This window comes from Podarcis tiliguerta (genome assembly GCF_965153285.1).
Source record: "Podarcis tiliguerta genome assembly, chromosome: 17".
Lineage (NCBI taxonomy): Eukaryota > Metazoa > Chordata > Lepidosauria > Squamata > Lacertidae > Podarcis > Podarcis tiliguerta.
In genome coordinates, this window is record NC_139550.1 from 31,824,967 (window position 1) to 31,848,542 (window position 23,576).

Genomic DNA, 23,576 nt, shown 5'->3' on the forward strand with positions numbered 1-23,576 from the left:
ATGCTGTTACAGCACTATATCTCTCTTTCAGTAATATATATATAGAGAGAGAGAGAGTCAGGAAAGTGTTTTAGCAACAATTAAAAGATCAATTAAAAAAACAAAACATGGCGCCCACCACAAATGCTATAATGAATGCGTGCTGAGCTGTGATGGGTTCGCATTGTTGATATATCACTGCCCGTGTCAAAACCCTGCCCTTCTCAAAAGATGGGAGAGTAGTACCAAATACATCTATACCTGTTGAAATTGCACCACTCCTCTGTGGGTTTTTTTTTGGGGGGGGGGCAATAGAATCAGACTTTCTGAAGTCTAGGAAAAGGCAGGAGAAATTTATTTATTTATTAAATTTGTATACTGCTTTCTTCACAAGATCTCGGGGCAGTTCACAGAATAAAATGCAAGATAAAAACACAAGTGAATAATTGAAACCAAAACGACGAAACAATAAGAACCACCACAAAAATATAGGATGACAAGGACTGAAGGACAGTGCTGTGTGGATGCCTGATAAAAACAAACAAGCAAGTAAATGAAGCAATTCCACACCAAATACCTCACATTAGGCACCCATAACTAATCCTTCTTTGCATTCGGTGACTTTTGGATCTGAAGGCAAGAGGCTTCAGTCCCAACTCAAGAGCTGGAGATTGTGATACAGCAGCCACCTCTGTCTAGTGTCCTCCCTCAGTCCCAGCCAGCATAGCCAGTGGTCAAGAATGATGGGAATTGTAGTCCAAAACATTTGGAGGGCATCAGATTTGGGGTAGCAGTGATACTGCTCTTCACAAACCCATTCAGCAGTGACTGCTGAATTGGGAATAGTGGCTCTTGATTCAAAAACATGCTACAACTTAAGTAGAGTTGAGTTTTGGAAATCTGGACTCAAAACCAACCGGTTGGATGGTATTGAGCGGGGCCTTTTATTTCAGCTTGACTTTCCAAGCTGTAAAATGGGAATAACCGTGGCCCGCTTCATAGTGGCGGATGAAGTGCAGGAGCAATTTCTTCCAGGCAGAGCCTTTGGAATGGAAAGGCTCTTAACGAGCAAATCTAGCTTATCCCCTTTCCTTGCCCATCTAAATGAGAGAAGAAGGGGCCATGCCCTCAAGCAAACCCATGTGCCACACTGTCTTAATTATCACCCCACAGTCTTAGCTACTGCTGTAAATTAGTTCCACACAATGCTTCCCCTCCCACACAGATGCACGGCTTGTCCTTGCCTTGCCAGGGAAACACCACAGGAGTGGGTGAAAGTGGTCAGATAACATAAACTCCCTAAAAGCAACAGTGGATTCACTTTCTCCGAGTGGCCAAATCTACCAGCTCCACACACACTTAGACATATATACATGACTCTAGTCTCCCGCCAGCATTTGGAGAAATGTGTTTCTTCTCCTACAAGGGACAGACAACAGCCACAAGAAATCCTGACAGATGCTCAGATCACTACAATGCCCTTCCATGCTTCCCGTTCATTTCTTTGGGGCTTGTTCAGATGAGTTTCTGGCTGGACCGTACACCTTGTGAATATGTAGAATAAAGGTGGGACAGAAAGACGCCGTGGTCCAAAATGCCCCACTTGGTGCAATATAGTAGGATATTTCAATATGAAAAGCCAGAATATCACACAAGTCAGGACTAGTGAGGGGGAAATGTTAGCACAAAAAGACACGAAATGCTACCCCATCTCAGCTCTCTTTCAAAATATCCTTCCCCTTTTACATCCAGCAACATTTTAGCACCCTTTGGCAAAATTGCCTCTATGCAAAAAAATTTTAAAACTCCACTCTTCCATGAATATTTTATTCCTTAAGATATTCCTGTATATTAAGTTGCTGTTGTTAATTAAATTTCTAAATCACAAGGCGATTTACAATATAAAAACATTAAAAGGCATAACATACTAACAAAGTAAAACGATGCCCCCCATCCAGATATTAAGTTTATATTTCAAACATAAAAATAACCCTCTCCTCTCCTTTCCTGGCAATGCTCCTGCTCTTTTAAGAAGGCTGAAATCCAACAGGTGAGGCTTTCCTCAGAAAGTCAGATAACAGGGGCTCCACCATGCGCTGTACTTGTTGGATTTCTGCTTGCCAAGCAAGCCGTTCCAAGCATAGAAATAGTTTTAATTATGGTGATGATGATGATATGGCTTTTTAAAAAAAAATATGGGAGTCGGGATGTGAAAAGGCATGTGGTTCTTTTTCATAAATGTATTAGACATATATAATATTACACTATAATATTGCACACCTGTGCTTGTGACACGTCTGCAAAAAAGAGAGGCAACGGTTCACACTATTAAGAACTACAATTACAGAAATGATGCTTGGGACATAATTTAATGCATAGAATCCACTTTAAAAAAAAAAAAATCTAAATTGTCCCTTCCATTTAAAGGAGCAGGTGTAATAACTGTTTCTGGTTGACAATGCCCACATCAGACCTAAAAAGTGCTTTATCTGATGTTACCCAAGAGCAGACACATACATAGTCTCTTGCTAGAAGGAAACTTTCTTGTTACTTTGTGCCGCGAAGTACGTATGTTCTATAGTACAATCGCACTTAACAAATGTATGATGTCGCAGGATGCCATTGGGGGCCTGATACCTAAGTAAATGGCTTGCTTTGTTTCGCCACACACTAAGTTGAACCTGAGCACCCTGAAGAACTTGAGGCGCTTCAGTTTGTGTGATACGAATGGATTTGCTAAAACCGGACGATGCAACGGCCGGCAGAAAATTATTCGCCCTTGCTAGATGCAGCCTCCGTTTGCTTCTTTTGTTCTCAAATCCATTCTCTCCTGTTGGGGTTCATCTGCCACTCCCCTCCAAAGAGACAGGCAGGGCTACGGAGCCATCTCAAGCTGCCATCGCCTGCCACAGAGAGATACATACACGTCGAGTAAAGTTGCTCAAATCTGTGCAGTAAATCAGCCTCACTGGATACAAATTCCAGTAGGTGCAGATTATAAATTTATAGCAATCCGCTGCTTTACACTTTCAGAATTTATTTCATTTAGTGCACCATGCATTTTTAAACACTTGTCAAGCAACAGTGTGGGGAGGGAGGGGGGCTAACAAGCCAGACAAAATTCCCCCTTCTCCAGGAGGAACATTATTGGGCCAGAGTTTTTTGCCCCCCCCCCCCAAAAAAAATCAATTATGAAACAATGCTTGCTCTTCCCACCCCCATCAGCCCTCCCCCCTCATTCATTTTCTCTTTTGGTATTCTCTCTGAAATTTCAGTCCTTTTCAATTATTTAACCACCCTTGACTTGTTTGTTTTCAGGTTAAAAAAAAAAACCCACACCCTCCACAGCTGTTTTTATAAATACCGTATTTTTTGCTCTATAAGACTCACTTTTTCCCTCCTAAAAAGTAAGGGGAAATGTGTGTGCGTCTTATGGAGCGAATGCAGGCTGCGCAGCTATCCCAGAAGCCAGAACAGCAAGAGGGATTGCTGCTTTCACTGCGCAGCGATCCCTCTTGCTGTTCTGGCTTCTAAGATTCAGAATATTTTTCTCCCTTGTTTTCCTCCTCCAAAAACTAGGTGCGTCTTGTGGTCTGGTGCGTCTTATAGAGCGAAAAATACGGTACATATGTGAATAAATAGGTCTTTGACAGGAAGATGCCCACTTTGCAGCAAATGAGTTCTTAGATTTATTGCAGAAGAAAGCGAAAAACTTAAACGTGACCGAACTCCAGCGGGCCTCTGTGATTTTTGCAAAAAGGTCTTGTTCCGCCAGTGTGGCTGAACTGCACAGATCCTGCTCATCTGAGGCATAGTCATGTTCACCACTTTGTACGGCCTGCAGCCAGTAGAGAAGGAAATTCATGTCTGCAGAGCAAATGGATGCTAAAGTGCCCCTTTGAGAGCATTCTCATAGGCCAAGCCGGTCTGGGAAATATCCCTGTTTGAAGAGCCAATATCGTATGGCGAAGGGCAACACCTCTGTGGGAGCACACGATATGCTTTTGAATATAGAAGGTTCCAACTCCAACCTCCCAATAGGTCTGGGAGGGGGAAACCCCATCTGAAATGCTAGCAGTCTGCAGAGAATGTACTGAGCTAGATGGAGCAATGGTCTGATCCTGTACAGGGCAGCTTTCTGGGCTCCTGTCAGCAGCTTCCTAGAGTCATGAAAAATCCACCTGAACTTTTCCAAGAGCTGCCAACACATGAAAGGGGCATCGCAGCACCTCTTTTTTATACGAATTACACAGAAAAGGGGGGCAGGCAGCAGATTTTCCAGACGAATATGAGTCAAAGTAAGCAGGCTTTGGCTAAAGATGCCACCTTTCAGAAATCATGGGTATGGCTTTTCAAGCTGATGGGTGCTGCTGGTTTTAAAAGTATAATTCTCCCTGTCCTCCAAAACTGGATTGTGGTTTTATTATGAATGCCATTTGGCTCCTTCGCTGTCTTTCCCCATTATCTTTCTCCTGGCATTGCCTAACTCTCCCAGCAAAGATGCATGACTCTCTCTCGCTCTCGCTCTCTCCACACACACACACACTTTAAGAATCTACTGCAACCACTACAAGAGTCATAACCGCCATATTAATACCACAAAGGATTCTGTGGTTGGGGTGGAGCAACCAAGCAGACCCCCCTATTAGCCCCAGGCCTCGGTTATCCAAAACACCTAGCGAGCTGAAATCAAATGGTAATCCAATACAAGCCATTCCTCCATTTACCCAGATGGCAGCATTGAATGAAGTTATGCCATACAGTTAATTCTGTGCCCCTAACTCACTTGCTGGGGGATCGAAGAGACAGCACTTCGCTTTCTCAAAAGGTCCCTAATGAGGGGCAACAGTCAGAAGCAGTGATTAAGAATTTCCAAGCCCTTTCAGGGGCCTGATTTATACCTTGTAGTGGCATTTAGACGCAGGCCCTGAAAGGGGTGGGCTGCTCGCTGTCCCACTGATGACAAGGACCTTACTTACTTGGCATATGGAAAAGCAGTGCATAATGCATGAAGGCCGCAGACTTGAGGGTGGCTGCCTCCTTCCCCAACGTATAGAGGAACATCATCACTTGGCAAACATCTGCACAATCTAGACGGAGGGATGGAAACAGAAAAACTCCCCCTCCATCTCCCACCACCACCTTGAGCCCCTGAAACCCAGAGGCAATCGAGAAAATGCCGTCTGCCTAGGGCCGGATATCGCGGAACTCTGTATTTTATAAATCAAGTTTGGGCAAGGGAGGGAGAGTGCACAAGAGAAGTTTGAAAGAATAGCCGAGTCGAGGAGCACCTCTGCGCCCCACAGACAGTCACTGCGAGGCTAGGCAACGGTTAGCTAAACAAAATTAGGGGACGTGGATTTAATGAAGATTAGCAGGGGCTGGGATAAGCTGAGTGCTTCTTGCCATATTTGCTGTACGCTTGGGAACATGACCTCATTCTGGATAAATGAGTTATTTGGAGAATCAGAGCTCGAATAAACAAGTCTCCATGCATAGATTTTAGGCATATGGGCTGGCATTCTGTCTGCCAGATCCAACAGAAGTCTGTGGAAGCTGCCCCAAAAATCAGGATCCATACGTTGAAATGTGTGTGAAGCGCTGCATGTGCCAGGCCTGCAACCAGCCTTGGCTAAAAAAAATAAAAGAAAGGAAGGCAACATCCTCCATGTAAAGAGGAACATATATATGCAAACAGTCACATATTCAAGGGGGAATATGGTTAAATGGAGTGGGATTTTTCGATTTATATAATCGTGTGCGATCCATAGGCTAGAAAGAACATACATAGGTTTGTGTCTATGTAGATAACAATTTGCTTCATGAATGTTTGCTATCTACATATGCTATGCGAGCACATATCTAGCTACACATTAAAATGCATGTGTGTTGCGAGGGGAGCGAAGCGCTGTAGTACGACAAAGGCAGGTATGCCAGCATATGTTTATATTTTATGGGCACATTCTCAAGTGTAAATGCATGTGGGTATATGTGCAATGTTTCTTGCGTACAGTTGCAGTCTACTCCAGAGTTGCCCTATTAAAAACAATGGGCCATTTCCAAATCTTGTGGGCGGTGGGTTATGACGGTTCCTATTCAGATTATTCTAAATGGCAGGAACCCATGATAAATATACAGTGAGCATTACACCAAACACAAACAAATGCATGCAAACACCATTCTGCTGTGGTTGCAGCCACACAGTCAGTGAAAGCAATGTCCTTGAAGTTCCCACACAGGCCTTTCTCCCACCTTCGGAACACGGTCAGGATTGCACCATACACAAAGTTCATCCGCGGATATATATACAGTATGTGCCATATGCTCTCAACTAATTGCACAATTAAGCGCGTTGTTCTTGCAGTATCAACTGCACATTGATTTATAGGCTCTTTCTACATAAGCTATGCAATCAAATGCAGGGGCCATGCTGAGCGGCTCACCTTTCTTCCTGCAGCGTTTAGAAACTGCATCCTAATACTGAAAGCAACTTTCAAAAACAAAATCTCAGGAGCTTTCAAAAGCTAGTAGTAGAAGAGGGGAAAGAATCCATTCAGTAGAACTAGTCATCCTAAGTTTTTGGTATGCATTGTACACACCAAAAAGAGCCCAAGCAAAAAAAATAAAATAAAGACACAAAACACCCCATTTATGGAGCCTCCGTTCATCATTCACATGAAAAGAAAAGTTGTTTACAGTTTGCAATTAAGTTTCTATTGATAGTCCTAAACTGTGAAAGTTTATAAATATCTTAATGAATTGTTTGTAAACTCACCTGAATGCTCGTTTCAACACTGCATAAATGTTTATTTATAGCCTCACTAATTCCAGACTCCTTTATTGCCTGGTGCATTGTTCAGTTTTGCTTTGTGTTTGCATATATCTTGATACTTTCCATTTTCCTCACCATAAAGAATTCTCCATCCAGTCCTCACAGCCCACAACACAAACACATGAAATCTGTTATTGATATTTCACATTTTAATGGAAATATTCCAGCCACATTCCCACCCACCCCAGAAAAGAATCTATGGCCGGATTCCCTTTGGGAGGTGAAGGGACATGTCAAATTCAGCCGATAAATATTTTCCTTAAAACTGAAAGGGCTGAATAGAAGAGAGCAGTCACATCTCCCAGGCTTTGTGGAACATCTGATCAATTTGATCAGGGTGCTCCAGGACGTTACACAGAGGCAAAGCTTTATAAAGCACTTTTGATCACATGTTGCTTCCACATGTGGAGATTCTTCCGGCGAGGTTCACAGAAGAATGCAATGCAAAGCGAATAAAAGCACCCGCAAAATCAGTCCTGAAGCTACAGTGGGAAAGCAACAAGCTATAGACGTCATGAGAACACATCCAAATTTGCTACAGGACTCGGGTGCGAGACACTCCAATATCACACTGATAAACAGATAGAAAGAATAGTCTTCTGCACAGCCAGACAATCTTATATTTTTGTATTGCAAACAATCTCTTGAAACAGAGCCAGGGGAAGTGATAGGCTGGACAGCATTAGTTCATTTGTTTTCACCGTTCAAGTCCCCTCTTGGCACACAATGTCATTTTCCAAAGATTTGTCTGTTAGTTTTAAGGCAGGCAGAAAGACAGAAAAGACAGAAAAGACAGACAGACAGAAATGCTAATGCTTCATAGTATTCCAGCCAACTTTTAGTGTCCAAGCGTCAGGGACAGGGGTAGTGAAACTCTAGCAAATACTGTCATTAATTGTTTGGTTTGCATCAGTTTTCTATGTAATTATATGTATGTTTAATTGTACATTTATACAGCCCTAATCTTTGGGACACGGCAGGTAAGAAATGTGCAGTCCTAAAGTCTACTCAGAAGTAACTCCCAACAAGACTTGCTCCCAAGTGCAGATATAAGAATGCAGCCTAAACAAATAAAAGAAAATAAGCTACTCACCCTAACTTTAAAAATCCACCAAATATAGGAATGTAATAGGGATTGACGTATACAGTTCAGCAGCTCTATTCCATATTTCAAACCATTTCCATAGAAGGGCCTCAATCATCCCTGCAGCCAATTATTGCACTGACTGTACACAACTGAAATCACACACATCTTGTTCTTAATGTCTTGGTATCTGCACATAAACAACTGCTCTCATTAAGATATTGTCTTAAGACTACATAATAAATATATTATAGTCCCAAGTTCTTCAATATTTGCATGCAGAGGCCTACATTTGCCTATTAACCGCCAGTTTCTTAACGTATTTTCTGAGCCATTCTAAATGTGAGGATAGATAGCTTGAAAGTGCTGCTAACGTGTACATCTGAATGAGAGGAGTTTCCGCATTTAAGCACAAAAGCAGAATATTGGTGCCAGTCACACCGAAGAGTGTGTCCCCAAATCCCTTGTAATTTTGCGGAGCATATTGGGGCATCTGTGCACACTCGGACATATTCACACCTGCACTCTGGACAATGTTGCACGGGGTTATAGGCTGCATCTCTCAGATCGGCTTCTGCAGTCATCTAGATTGGCAAAATGTTTGAGGGCAGACAAGAAATGTTCTGTTGCGCTACACATACTCTGCCATTATGATACTCGCCATCTATTATGCGTTAGGGTATTCCATGTTATATACTAATGCCCTACCCCTAGAGGCTACCTGTAACATATAGAGGCTTACCTGTACATAAAAGATATAATGGCAACAACACAATACCGCAATATAGATTATAACCATGATCCAAATCAACTCTGCAACTACACCTGATTCAGATTTTCAAAAAGAAAATCTGTTGTTAGCCGCTCTGAGCCCAGCTTTGGCTGGGGAGGGCAGGATATAAATAAAAATTATTATTATTATTATTATTATTATTATTATTATTATTATTAGACCCTTTGTGAAAACCTGCCCAGTTATTCTGAATTGCAAATAATGTTAGGAAGTTATACAAAATTATACAAAATTTGTAACCCTCGCCCCTACACATACACATCTTCCGCTGCATCACAGACACCCTTCAAATAAAATGGCATTCTACGTGCTGTGTGTCGATTCAACATTAGCAGCCTGATTTTACGTTGCGTATGCTTTTGAGCTGCCTGCAAAACTAAAGTCTCAGATAACAAACTTCTAGAAATGAGAACAGATCTAACATGGGAACCGCAGTGCAAGTGCAGAAGAGTCCAACATTCCACCACATAATAAATGAAACACTTCTGTGGTGGTGGCCACTTCAGGAAAAATGTGACTGCGAGGGCACAACGATAATTTCAGGTCTGTGTACAATACCCCGGGAACTTGGGCAAACATCGGCTGCCGAAAACACTAATGCAAGTCAAAAGCTGTGCAAGCAAAACTCCAAGGTAACTGAAGGGATCAAGCCCGGCTATAGTACAAGAGGCAGCTGGGGTCAAGCCAAGCTGGACAGGATTGGGCTCCAAGATAGCCTCTTTATGGTATGAGATGCATCAGTTGAGCGAATTGAACATCACCTGGGAAAAGTGGGAGCCCTACAGGGTTCAGAATGGGGTGGGTGATTTGGAGGGTAGTCACACTAGCAGCATGAATATCCACAAGGGAAACAAAATACCAGGCCTACAAAATCGTAACAAAAGAAATCCAGTTCAAAGGGGTGGCTGGGGGGGGGGGAGCCTCTCTTATCTACTGAGGGCATTTGCCATGGATCAAGCCAGGTTTGTTTAATTCATCGGGCACAAATAAAGGGCAACTCTTTAAAGGAGCACAAGGTTTTCCTTCCCAGAGGCAGAAACGAAACTGGACTCTCTGCCTTGGCACTGACCCAGGGGCAAGACAAAAAGCAAAGAACTGAACACAAGGATTCCTCTTTTCAAAACCGCCACCTTAAATTCGCTTTGCCCATAGGCCTTGCAAGTTAGATACTCATCTACACTAAAACAGATAGCAAACAAAATACAAAAAATGGGCCTTATATATTGCATTACTATGATAGCACAGCTTGAATGACGCATATGCTACAGAAATATGTGTACATCTCCTTATACTAACAATTAATGGACTTCTCTCTTTTGATTGATCTTCAGGTTCTCCCCCCCCCCCAAGCTATTTTATAGGTTTGGGGCTGTTTTATAAGTTTCAGTGTTTTGTAATCTGTTTTTATAATTAGATGGGCCAAAGGGGGAAATTTACATTAACTAACTGAACAAATAAATATGGCCCTGGGTTGTTTTTACAAACAGAGATAAAAAGCAGGTAGTTGTTGAGGAAAAAGCCTTAGGATGTAGTCCATAAACCTCAAATCATATGTTTAGCATTGTTCTCTTAGTTACCTCAAGAAATATTTATTTTTAGCCTCTAAAAGGCAGAGAAATAATTATATGCCAATAAAGGCATTTTAAATTGAATTCTCTGCTGGTAAGATTTTTAGGTATCAACTTTGCTTTTGTGTATGTTTCACATGTGATTATTGCTTTGTTATATTGATATTTCTATTTGGATTTTCCATGCACTACTTTTGGAGGAGTTTGCAAGTGGGAACGGGCATGACACCCTTAGAGGGACCACTGGAAGAATGTTTGGGTAAAGCAAAATAAAGGAGGAATTGTTTATAATATGGAATATATTGCAGAATGTGTAAACATTTATAAAATGGAATATGCCTGAGCTGTTCTGCATTTCATACAACAACATATGCATATGTGCACCGTGCGTGCACTAAGCTAAAAAAAGAGAGGTAATATATAAATATATTTAATTGTAAACATATTCTGTGCACGACGTTTTAGAGCCACCAATTCTGACAAGCATATAAGCATAGGAACGCGCTTCCAGCGCCTAGCTCAATCCCTCAAACTATATTCATCATCATAGATAATATATATATTTGCTACACATGGAAGAGATCTTTTCAGAACAGTGAGAAGCAACGCGCTGCTAAAATTGTAACTTGGTTGGGGTAAGAAAAAATGTATTCCAGAATGGATACTCCGCTTGCCACTCGTCTGTAAGAGTTAAAAAATAACACTTCTCCTCGCACGCGAATATAGCTTTCCTTTCCCTGCTCTGCGCCCCAAATCCAACCATGAAAACTATCTCCTAGTCACCAATATTTCTGAGAATAGTGTAAGGAAGATGGGCTTCGCCGCGACGGCGTCTCCCACTTGGACCCCAGAGGAGGCGGCAGAAAGTTTGCCACGGATCTCCGCGCGGGACGCGACCTCGGGAGGCCGGCCGAGCCGCTTCGGGGGCATCCGGACGCCCGACGGGCAGGAAAATCCGGACGGGGCTTCCAAGTTTCACGCACCTCGGGTTGCTTTTGCTCAAATCAAGCCCAGCGCGTGGAAGGCAGCTCTGCCCTTCCCCTAAATATGTGCGTCAAATAAGTCTGTGGGATTGCCAAATAAATATAATTTTGGGAGCCGCAAAAGTAAGTGGCGGGGCTTTTTTCTTTTTTACTTTGGATCCCCGCGTTAAGAGGGGCAGCGGAGGGAATTCGGAGTGTGTGCGCGCGTTTGTGTAAGCGCGCTGAGCTGCAACTGAAACGCTTCTCTCAACTTTCGACTTCCCTCCGGCTCTGGAAGCGAAGTGAGGCCGCGCTCGCTCCGGCTCGGATTGCTTTTTCCCGCTTCGAGCCGGAGGAATCGCGCGGAAAGAGACCCGGGAGCCCTCGCTCTCCACCCCCGATCCTCGGCTCCCCCCACCCCACCCACCCCCACACCCCGCGCACAATATTCTTGCCCTTGCCCGACGGCCAAAAGCAGCTTGGGCGGCCGGGGAAGAAGGCGCTGCGGGCTGCGCGGGCAGAGCTAGCTGCTTCTTCGCCAGCAGCCCGTGCAATCGGACCCGTCGCAACTCAGGCGGGCCAGTGAATGGAAAAGGGGGGGGGGCGCAGAGCGAGACTCAACAGGCTGGCACCCGGGTCTGGCAGGCGAAAGGCGGCCACGTCCAGGCTGCTCCTTCAGCCCTTCGTCGTAATTATTAGTATTATTATTATTATCATCATTCATCATCATCATCACTCCTATTCTGCTGGACTATCCTCTCTGCCCCCCACCCCACCCCTTTCTCTCCAGGCTGCGCTTTGCCCTCCCCGTCCACTTATGGCGCTTCTTGACGTCCACACACCACTTAGCACGCGATGGCAAGAGACAAAACTCTCCCCCCCCCCTCCAGATGCCTGATTCGGCATAAGTGGGGTGGGGTTTGGGGGTTTGGGTAAGTCTCCGGCTCTTCTCGGCTCCTCGTTACACATATTTCCCAAGTAATTTCTCCCTCTGCCCCTGCGCGCACGCGCCAGTCTCCGCGCCTGGGCTCCTCTCTGCGCGCCTCTCCTTCCTTCCCCCGGGACGCGCCGCGCCGAGGGGAGAGAACTGGAGCGGGCGAGCCAAGCAAGTCAAGCGGGGTCGGGTTGGGCGCTTTGCTTTGCGCTCCATTTAAAAAGTGGGAGTGGGACATTTCTCTTCCCTTCTCTTCTCCCCCCCCCCCCAAGACGGAGCAAAGCAGAAATGTGCCAAGAGCGCTTCCTCGGGTATGGGGGGGGGGAGGGAAGGGTGTTTGGCCGCTCCCGCTACAGAACCGCATTTTTTTCCCAATGGCGCCAATTTTCTCGCTCGCGGAAAAAATAAGAGCGCAAAAGTCCTCTTCTCTCTCCCGCAGCCCAAGCGCGACCGACCTGCATTCCTGGAAGGGCCGTTGGAGCGTTTGCTTATTTATTTAAGGAAACCGACGGAGGGGGCCGAAATGGACGGGAGTTGGGGCAACAGGGTCATCTACCTGTCCCCGTTGAAGAAAGGAGCGGGAGGGAAGCGTAGCTTGTGAAATAAAATATTAAAAGTACCCCCCCACACACACACACCCCGCTATAAAGTAAGGAGTTTCTGATTTTCGCCTAAGCTCCTTTTCTCCAAGCTGCGGGAGAGAGAGGGAGGCGGGGGGGGGGAGGCGGGAGAGGAAGGAGAGACCCAAGTCAAGGTTGGGACTAAACGCAGCCGCCGCCGAAATAATAAAGATTCTCTCCCCCCCCCCTCCCGCGCGCGCGCCGCCTTTGCCTGGAATCCCCTCCCAGCGCCCCCCCTCTCCCCCTCCCTCTCCCCAGCAACTCCTCCGTTGCCCACCCAGGGCAACCTCCGACGTGCGACGGCACTTCTCCGCGGGCGGAGAGCACGGGCATATCTTGAAAATCGCTCCTCAACTTTAGAAACTTCTTTTTCTCCTGCACACACCCCCCCCCCCCCGGTTTCGAGCGACAACCTCGCATTTCTCCCGCACATTCTTTTTTCCGACGCCCCCACCCCTAATGCAACCAGGGTCTCAACCCGCCACTTGGCCACCCAGCCCGGTTTCCAGGTCTCCTCCTCCCTGCCCCCCCCACCGCACCCCCAATGCTCTCCCCCCCCCCTTCTCTCTCTTTACATTTCTTGAAATAAATTTGGGAGAAGCGCCATTTTCTGAACTCCTAAACTCCATGTGCAGCGAATATAACAAAGAGCTTGGAAAGATGCCATCGCTCCCCTCTCGGCTCTCTCCAACCCCCTCTCCCCCCCCCTTCTCCTTTGCAAGGAGGACTTAGGGAGGGAGGGAGGGGGAGAGGGAGGGGAGGGAGGGAAGGCGCGAGGGTCCCTTTCTTCCGCAGCGAAAGCGCGCAAAAGGAGGCAGAAATCAAGCCTCGCACCGGCGGCGCCAGCGACAACAAACGCCGCGGCAGAGCGAGCGAGGCAGAGCGAGCGAGGCAGCCGGGAAGCCGAGGCTGCGACGGGTGGGGGGGGGGGAGGAGGAGAAAGGGGGAGGAAAGGGGGGAGGGGAGGAGGGCAGACAACAACAACAACAACAACAACACAAGGCGCAAACCGCGGACAGGAGCAACCCCCGGCTCCTCTGGCTCGCCTGTCCCAGCAAGGGAGCGAGAAAGGGGCGCTCTATTTCCCCCCCTCCCCACCCACCACCCTCTTCCCCCCCCCTCCACCGCGAGCTGGGCTGTCTGGTTACCTGGGTCAGGCAGTATGGGGAGTACATGGTTACTTGGGGGCTTTGCTTTTGCGGGACTGGGTGTTCACAAGGCGAGCAGCGGCATAGCTCGGGCGGCGGCGCTGGGTGCTCTCGCGTCTCTCTCGCTCTCTGTAGCTGTGGCGGCGGCGGCAGCGGCGGCGGCTCTTTCTGGCGCTGCCTCTCGCTCTACTCCATGCTGGTCTGTAACCCCGCCTCGGAGCTCTGAAAGTGAAAGTTTAGACAAAGTTTGGAACGGAGAACACTTTTGCCTTGGGAGAGAGAGAGAGAGAGCGAGAGAGAGCGAGGAGGGAGGAAGAAAAAAAACGAGTCCAGCCTTTGAGAGCTCCCTCCCTCCCACTCGCCGCCCCCCCCCACGCCCATACACAACACACACACACACACACACCGGAGGCGCGCGCTGAGGGGGGGGGGGAACCACACGCACACTTTGCACTCAGAAACACTCCCTGGCTCGTTAGGAAGTTTCGGATTCCTTTGAAGAGCAGATATTAATGGTAATCTCCAAACCACAGAAAGATGAATGCCATCTCAGTCAGGGTCTCTCTCGTCTCGTCTCTAACCCCCCCCCCCCGTCCGTTTGGGGAGATTTTTTGCTTTTGCTACAGAGGTGTGCGGGGGAGCGGGAATGGCTAACGGACGCAGAAAGAGAGACTTTTTTAAAAGAAGAAGAAGAAGGCAGGCAGGAGGGAGATCGTGGGCACAAGATTTGAAAAAGAGAGAAAGAGAGAGACCTTGTCTAAGGTGCGGGTCTCCCGTTGGTACCAAGCGAGAAATTAAAGTGGGGCGAGACGGGTGGGTGATGCCCGTTGTTGGGTCTCCCTCTCCCCTCGGCGACATCCGAAGGGACTGGCCGCCGGAGAGTGAACCCCCTCAGCCCACCCCGCAGCCTGGTTGAGGGAAATCGGTTTTCTGCAGTTTCAGAGAGGCTGCGAGGTTTCGGCTTCGGCGTGGGGTGCCCTCCAGTTGCCCTCATCCTTGCTAGTTGGGAACCACAAGCTGCCAGCGCTGCCAGAGACCCACTTGGGGCAGAAGCGGAGCCGAGAGTCGCAGGGAGCCCCCGAGCAGAGAGAGAAAGAGAAAGATCTGCTCTTCCGACAGCTGAACCGTCGCGCGCGCACAAGCACAAGGCCCCGCGATGGATTGAACAAGGGCTCGGGGTTTGGGGGGGGGTGCCCGTGGGGCTGGAGTGGGTGGGGGGTTCAGGGCCTTGAGGCACATGTGGCCTCCTGAGAGAAAAGAAGGTCGGAAGCCACGGCGGGACCCCAGATCCCAGGGCGGGAGGAATTGCGCTTGAAACTGAAGTGTGGCCCCGACGGGGAGCCGTTTGGTTAATGGGGATCTTCCGCCACTAAACCCCCCCCCACCAAAAAAGATGTGCACCCGGCTTGTGGAAAGAAAAGGGGGCCGCAGAATACTTTCTGGATGCGGCAGGAAGGAAGCCGAGCAGGCCTGACTTGGCCTGCTGCGGCCGTCGAGCTCCCGTCGAGCAAGGCCGCCTTCTCCGGCCGGCGGAACCCCGAGCCGCGCTGCTCCAGTTGCAGGGCGCTGCCGGCCGAGGGAAGGAGGGCGGTTCAAGTCCCTGCGAAGACGGAGGGAAGTTTCACCTGAGCAAAGCCGTCGTGAAAGACCTCCTTTGTCCGCCGGCCAAGGCTGCCAAGGCCAGGGGCGTGCGCCGCCGATCCAGGTTCAAAAGGCCAGGACCTGGATCGGTGGGGGGGGGGTTCCTGGGGGGGGGGTTCCCCTCTTTCTATGCGTAGGGAAGAAGATGACGGCGGCGACGCTCCGCTGGCGAAAGCGCTCCAGGAGAGCAACATCCCCGTCCCGCGCCGTCGGTGGTTTTCGGTGCCATCCTCAAGCCCCGCGCCCTTCCCCGCTTCTCGCGCATCCTTTCCCGCCCGAGTCTGCTGCTGCTTTCGGAGGGGGGTGATGACCAGGCCAGGCAAAGAATGCCTTCCCTTTGGTCTTTCGGACTGCCAGGAGCAAACCGGCCTGCTTTTGCACGAGCTATTTGGCCTCCGAAGGGACGCACAAGAGGAAAATAACCAAGAGTTTTCTCCAGAAAAAAAAAAAAAGTTACACGCACGCGTAATTTTACATATTCCCACATTCAGCATTTCACTTTAGGAAACTGAGACACAAGGAATGCATATACAGTGGTACCTCCGGTTAAGTACTTAATTCGTTCCGGAGGTCTGTTCTTAACATGAAACTGTTCTTAACCTGCAGCACCACTTTAGCTAATGGGGCCTCCTGCGCTGCTGCGCCGCCGGAGCACGATTTCTGTTCTCATCCTGAAGCAAAGATCTTAACCCGAGGTACTATTTCTGGGTTAGCGGAGACTGTAACCTGAAGCGTCTGTAACCCGAGGTACCACTGTACACATGGCAGGTCTGAGGGACAGGGAAACCCTGCCTTTTATCCCCAGTGCCGGCTGCCATTCTGGACCCCATTCTGGACCTGGAAGTAAACCCCATTGAAGTCAATGTGACTGATTTCTGAGGACTGCACTGTCAGGGCCACGACTTCCCCCAAGTAATAACTGGGAATTGTGTTTTCCAGAAAGGCTGATAATTCCTCCAGAGTTGCCTAACTCACCTCCCCCCCCCCAACACACACAGCCTAAGCTTTCATGGGGAAAGGAGGTATGACGCCTAATCCCGTGTGGGTCTGCAGTGTAGATGTGCCCCTGTATCCACGGCAGAGGCAGGATTTGAACCGAATCCAGGTCTGCCCAGCTTGCAGCCCAACGTGGCGTGCAAATGGAAGGGCCCCGGGCCCCAAATAACAAACGTGAGCTCCTAAACTGAGGCTGTCGCAAGAGCATGCGGCGGTCCAAAAGGCATTAGCAACGGGCTGCTTTGCGCGGATGATCGAGTTTCCTGCAGTGGTGGAAACGGGGAGGAATTAACCCTCTTATTTCAGCAAAACCCTTAAAAGCTGATGAATTCATTATAGCATAAAGTTTCATGGCCTACAGCCCACTTTATCAGAATCTTAATGGGGATCCTCCCCCAGTCTCTCTTCTGGTGGGAGTGCAACATCATCATCATCATTATTATTATTATTATTATTATTATTATTATTATTATTATTATACCACCCTTCATCATGAGATCACAGGGCAGTTCACAGAATAAAAGACAGGATAAAAACAAGTAAATAATTAAAAACAAAGCAGAAAAAAACTTTCCCACAGTGTAAGGGAGGGGCAAATTATAAAATCCTCCCTGTCATTCCTCCCCCGCCCCCCTCTCTCTCACACACATACACACACACATTGCATTCAATTGTCACCTTCAATGTAGCTCCTATTTCTGATGGTGCTGCAGCAGCAACAGCAGCAGCAGCGAAATGCTCAGCCTTGTCTGACATTATTGTGCCTCTTCCACCATTTCTGCCTAAGCAAGGCAGCTGGAGAGCAGCTAGGGTTATAATTGGTCCAGACCTTTGGTTATGTGTACTGGAACTAGCTTGTGAACTAGCCTTTGGACTATAGATGGTCAAGAAGGTAATTCCAGATAACTTATAATTTGCAAGTGGGATAGATCCAGTCATATACCAGCAGATTCTGATTGTGCAGTTAACAAGGGACAAGAAGTCACTTCCAAATACAGTGGTACCTCAGGTTAAGTACTTAATTTGTTCTGGAGGTCCGTACTTAACCTGAAACTGTTCTTAAGCTGAAGCACCACTTTAGCTAATGGGGCCTCCTGCTGCCACCGCGCTGCCAGAGCATGATTTCTGTTCTCGTCCTGAAGCAAAGTTCTTAACCTGAAGCACTATTTCTGGGTTAGCGGAGTCTGTAACCTGAAGCGTATGCAACCTGAGGTACCACTGTACAATGTGTGAGGTTTATGAGGTTTGTTGTGAGAGCACATTGAACCTCGGCATCCTCTACTGTAAGGGACTTAACGGCTGACAGCTGACACAGCAAAATGTCTTGGGACACCTCTGGGAAGGAGGGTGAAGAGACAGGGCCCTTCTGTGCCATTGCTGTCTTTGCAGGTGGGTTTAACCACACATCAGCAAATTCAGGTTGCACAAAGTGGATCTGGGCTTCTGGCACAACAAACGGGCTTCCCACAAAAAAAAGTCTAGAAGACTTTTTGCAGTAAAGACAGTGCAAAGAAAATGGGATGACAATTGCTTGGCACAACATCGAATTACCTCCCCACCAACAAATTGGAGGGATTGCTCAGTAAATAATGAGCATTGTATCACCTCCCTGCAAACTTTGTGCAAACAAATCTAGATGGACGCTCAATCAACAGGTCATGTGGAAGTGACCAGAGCCTCTGCTAAATAGTGCCAGTTCCACAGCATCCCTAGGAGCTGCTGGTGATTTGGACAAGGGAATGAGATACACGGTTTCCCATCGACCTCTAGGGGGCACTGTTTCCAATCCACTTCTATTCAGGATTGACTAAAAACCGCAACTAGAAAGATAATTGACATTTCCAACAGGGAAGGGCTGCCCTTGCTATTCTGTCTCCAGATCACCTCTATTTCTGGTTATCGTAAAGCTGAAATATTAACCACAGCAAAAGCGTCGCTTCTCTAAACCTTAAAATGGCAGAGTAAATGGCCAGTTGATGGGTACACAGATTGACAGATATTCAGATAACATCTGTTATGGTTTGATGTTAGAGTGGGAAGAAGTAACAGGTAAGGGCTCTCACTATTCTAATGTTCATGCTAATAAGCATCTCGACCAGTGATGAATTCATTGATTGGGGATGGGGAGGCAGTAGCCCTTCAGATGTTGCTGGATTCAAACATCAGTCCCAGCTATCATAGCCTATGATGGTTGTGCAGCAACATCTGGAAGGCCCAGATTCCCCACTCCAATATAGACGGCTTACCTGTGGAAATGCTTATTACCATTCCATCATGATACACAGGCAGTGTAGAGAAACAAAATTGAGAAGAATTGCATGCTCTTTTGAGGAAGGGATTAGAATTCAAAGTGGCCGTGGTAAAAAACGGGGAACTTGGCCGGAACACGGTAGAAATAGAAAGCGGTGGGTAAAAGGCAGTTAAGTGATCTCACTATTAGAAGGATCTGAGAGTGGGGAAAAATCCACCATAAAGCTAAATACGAGCCAGAAGTCTGATGCTCTTCCACAATAAAATAAAGTGAAATAAACCAAAAAGGCAAGTAAAATTTTGGATGCTGGAACAGAAGCTTTGTATCCAAGAAACAGGAACTCAGCATTCCACTTGAGTCAGCAATGGCCAGGCTCCCCCGACTCCCGCCCCCCCCAAAAGTCACATACGCCACCTCAGAATCCAGTGTGGAGATCTATACTCTGAGGAAGCCGCCAGTCACATGAGGCCCCCATGCTAAACAATACTCTGCTGCTGTATGCCAGAGGAGCCCCAAGGATGGTCAAAAGCTAAGTCAATTTCTAGGACAAAGGACAAACCATACATGACATGCAGGGTTTTTGTTTTGCTTTTTGAACTTTTCACTGATATTTGTTTTAATGAAACCCACAGCAGGAGACTGCAGTCTTGAGTAAAAGATTTGCAAATGGGAAGGAGGTGCTTAACCCTTTTCTCCCTCAGTCCCTAAAACTTTTCCCTCATAGAGAGAAAAGTCGCATGGTGCTTTTGAAGGACAGCCTCCATCCTTATGTATCTGCCCAAGCTTGAAGACCAGCACTCATGGTTCCGCTCTCTGGCTCGAGTACCAGGCTGGGTAGTACCAGGGACAGGGCCTTCCCTGTGGTGGCCCCATACTTCTAGAGTGCCTTCATATGTCTCTCTCTGGGTTGTACTCTATGAAAAGCCTATAGATTTTTATATTGCAAGCCGTATTCCAGTTGTTTTATGTGTTTTTTAAAAGAATTGTTTTACTGTTAACTATCAGAATGTTGTCTTTTCTTGATTTGTTGTAACCCACTTTGGCGGGGCATACACCCCCAAAGACATTATATAACCACCATAATCAAATAGGAACAGCAACAAAATCCCATGAGAAAAGGCTTAAGCACCTCCTTCCCACTGGCTGATCTTCCACTCAACCTCCCCAAATCACTTTTCATTTTAAATGTGTGTGTGTGTGTGTTTGGAGGGTGCATAAAGTTGCATATCTCATATAGTTTGAGCATACATTGCAGAACAAACTGAGTTTGAAGTAGGTCAGACTTCTGATCTACCTCTTACCTAAGTTGCCCAAGTGACCTTTAGACACTCATGAAGTGTGAATGCCAGTGGCTGTGTGAGTCATCTGGCCTGACTAAATACCCTTGGGAGGCTGCCACACACTCTTTATAGAAGCTGGGTCCAATTACCTTACAATAAGAGGCAGGGTGGGGCAAAGTGAGCTAGCCACAGATATGTATTAGGGGGTTGCCTATGAGAATAAACCTTTGCAGAGAGTAACCATTACATTTGTCTGTTGCCACAAAAAAAGCAGCCCACTGGCACTTTAAAGGCAAACTGCTTTATTATGGCATCAGATTTTGCCACAATAAAGCAGTTCGTCTTTAAGATGCCATAAGTCTGTTAGTTGCTTTTGCTATTTTAAGAACCACCTCTAAAACTGAGATGATCAGCTCTGTCCCCTTAATTTCAGCACATTAAAAACCTTTCGTTTCTCATAAACTATATCATGCACTAGGACGTGGGTGGCGCTGTGGGTTAAACCACAGAGCCTAGGACTTGCCGATCAGAAGTTCGGCGGTTCGAATCCCCACGATGGAGTGAGCTCCCGTTGCTCGGTCCCAGCTCCTGCCAACCTAGCAGTTTGAAAGCACATCAAAGTGCAAGTAGATAAATAGGTACCGCTCCGGCGGGAAGGTAAATGGCGTTTCCATGTGCTGCTCTGGTTCGCCAGAAGCAGCTTAGTCATGCTGGCCACATGACCTGGAAGCTGTCTGCGGACAAACGCCGGCTCCCTCGGCCTATAGAGCGAGATGAGCGCGTAACCCCAGAGTCGGTCACAACTGGACCTAATGGTCAGGGGTCCCTTTACCTTTATATCATGCACTAGCATTCATTTCCCCTCTTCTGGCCTATCTGTACCTGCCCCCCACCCTTTGCATGGTCTGTACAGTGTCACCCACCTTACTAACAAAAATAGCCTTTCCTTTGGCTATTCCTCATCCTTCTGATATAGATGTTTCCTCAGAAGAAGAGAAGAAGAAGAAGAAGAAGAAGAAGAAGAAGAGGAGGAGGAGGAGGAGGAGGAGGAGGAGGAGGAGGAGGAGGAGGAGGAGAAGGAGGAGGAGGAGGAGGAGTTTGGATTTTATATCCCGCTTTATCACTACCCTAAGGAGTCTCAAAGCGGCTAACAATCTCCTTTTCCCTTCTTCTCCCACAACAAACACTCTGTGAGGTGAGTGAGGCTGAGAGACTTCAGAGAAGTGTGACTGGCCCAAGGTCACCCAGCAGCTGCATGTGGAGGAGCGGAGACGCGAACCCAGTTCACCAGATTACGAGTCTACTGCTCTTAACCATTACACCACACTGGCTCTCTCCTCAGGCTTAACATGGGTGGTTATTTATCTGGAGCACCCCCCCCCCGCTATTTATTAACTTCGGTTTTGCTCCAGTAGCTTAACAAGGAGATCTACAAATATTGTGGAGCAGGAGATGGGTAACTTTGCTTCCCATGAAGAAACTTCCTCGGGGGAGAGCAGCATAAGCCCCACCCACTTCTATACAAGCCAAGAGGACAGGGGCAGCCTGCTCTTTTACCGCTTCTCCCCCTGTGTGAGTAGGAACCTTTCCTTTGGTCACTTCAGCTGATCACTACCATCTCCATGTGTCTTATCTTGTGCATGGGACTGAGGTTTCAGGTGCATTAAAGGCGGGGGGGGGGCTTTGCAGAGCCTCCTTTGCTCTTTAGGAAATAGGCTTAAGAAACCCTTTTGACCATGTCTTGGGTGAAAGTGACTGAAGAGCAGTAACAATGGGAACAGGATCAAATTTGCAGCTAGCATCAAATTGGGATGGGTAGCTAATGCCGCAGAAGACAGAATCAGAATTCAAAATGACCTCAACAGATTGGAGAATTTGGCCCAAGCTAACAAAATGAATTCCAATGGGGACAAATGTAAGGTTCTGCACTTAGGCAGGAAGGATCAGATGCACAAATATAAGATGGGGACACCTGGTTTACTAGCAGTACATGTGAAAAGGATCTGGGGGTCTTGGTGGACCACAAGCTTAACATGAGTCCACAGTGTGATGCAGCAGCAGAATAATCTAATGGTATTCTGGGCTGCATCAACAGTATTATAGTGTCCAGATCAAGGGAAGTTATAGTACAGTGGTACCTCTGGATGCGAATTGGATCTGTTCCAGAGCCCCATTCGCATCCTGAAGTGAACGCAACCCACGTCTGCGTGTCTGTGCGTGCGCAGGTCGCGATTCGCTGCTTCCGCGCATGTGCATGACATCATGTTGAGTGACCGTGCATGCGCGAGCAGCGAAACCCAGAAGTAATGAACTTGGTTACTTCTGGATCGCAGCGGAGCGCAACCCGAAAATATTTATCCCGAAGCTACTTCAACCCGAGGTATGACTGTACCACTATTCTGCCTTAGACCACACTCAGAATACTGTGTCCAATTCTAGGCACCACAATTTAAGTAGAGTGTTGACAAGCTGGAATGTGTGCAGAAGAGGGCGGCCAAGATGATCAAGGGGTCTGGAAACCAAGCCTTTGAGGACTGATTTAAGGATCTGAGTATGTTTAGCCTGGAAAAGAGGAGACTGAGAGGAGATATGATAGCCATCTTCAAATATCTCTGCTGCTGTCACATGGAAGAGGGAAGAAGCTTGTTTTCTCCTGCTCTGGAGGGTAGGCCTCGAACCAACGGCTTCTAGTTACAAGAAAGGAGATTCCGACTAAACATCAGGAAGATATTTCTGACAGTAAGAGCTGTTTGACAGTGGAATGGTCTCCCCTGGGAGGTTGTGGACTCTCCTTCCTTGGAGGTTTTTAAGCAGAGTTAGATGGCCATCTGTCATGGGTGCTTTAGTTGTGATTCTTGCATTGGACTAGATGAACACACCTTGGGGTCCCTTCCAACGCGACAGTTCTATTATTCTTGTCTAGGATTCTAGGACTGAATCCACAGGATCAGAGGCTAGGCTAGGGGCTGGATTTGGCCCTCATGCTCCCAGTTACGTATCTAGACTTTGCCATGGAAGAGTGGGCAAACTACTCTCTTCTCTGGATTCAACAAAGCCATACCAGCAGATGAGGATGGGAGAAACAGGTAACAAACAAGTATCACTCACAGGGTGTCCAACCAAGCCCTGATCCCAGTCCTGCCCAGAAGGGCTATGACTGCCACCTCTGCTTTCGAAGCAGCTTCTCCTAGGGCTGAGGGTGGAGACTGGACTGGCTAGGCTCTCATCCCAGTGCACACAGCTTCATGCTCTAATTTCCCACACAGGCAATTGATTGGATCGCATGGCACTTCTAGCGTACTTCATTAATATCGAGGGTGGGGAATGCTGCCCATTAAAGGAGGAAATAGAAGGGTGGAACTGAAAGCCCAAACAAGATTGGGATCTGGAATCTGAACCCTGCAGTGCTCAGAGTACCCTAGATATATGTGGTTTGAAATAGCTGGTTATGGAAGTCATGGTAAACACCCTGTTAAATACAGTTGGTT

The 23,576-nt window shown here is 47.4% G+C and overlaps 1 protein-coding gene across 11 annotated transcripts in view; it reads right to left on the reverse strand.

Moving 5' to 3' along the window:
- The window catches only part of NFIX (nuclear factor I X), a 251,611-nt gene that overhangs the window by 184,023 nt on the left and 44,012 nt on the right, over positions 1–23,576 (reverse strand). For 8 of the 11 annotated variants that reach the window (XM_083420214.1, XM_083420212.1, XM_083420207.1 and 5 more), the window contains exon 2: positions 13,921–14,142. In XM_083420214.1, the coding sequence (XP_083276340.1) occupies positions 13,921–13,947 (27 nt within the window). In that variant the 5' untranslated portion in view covers positions 13,948–14,142. Of the gene's footprint in view, positions 1–13,920; positions 14,294–23,576 lie in introns of those variants that run through there. The other 3 variants (XM_083420213.1, XM_083420205.1, XM_083420208.1) reach the window with 3 other exon arrangements.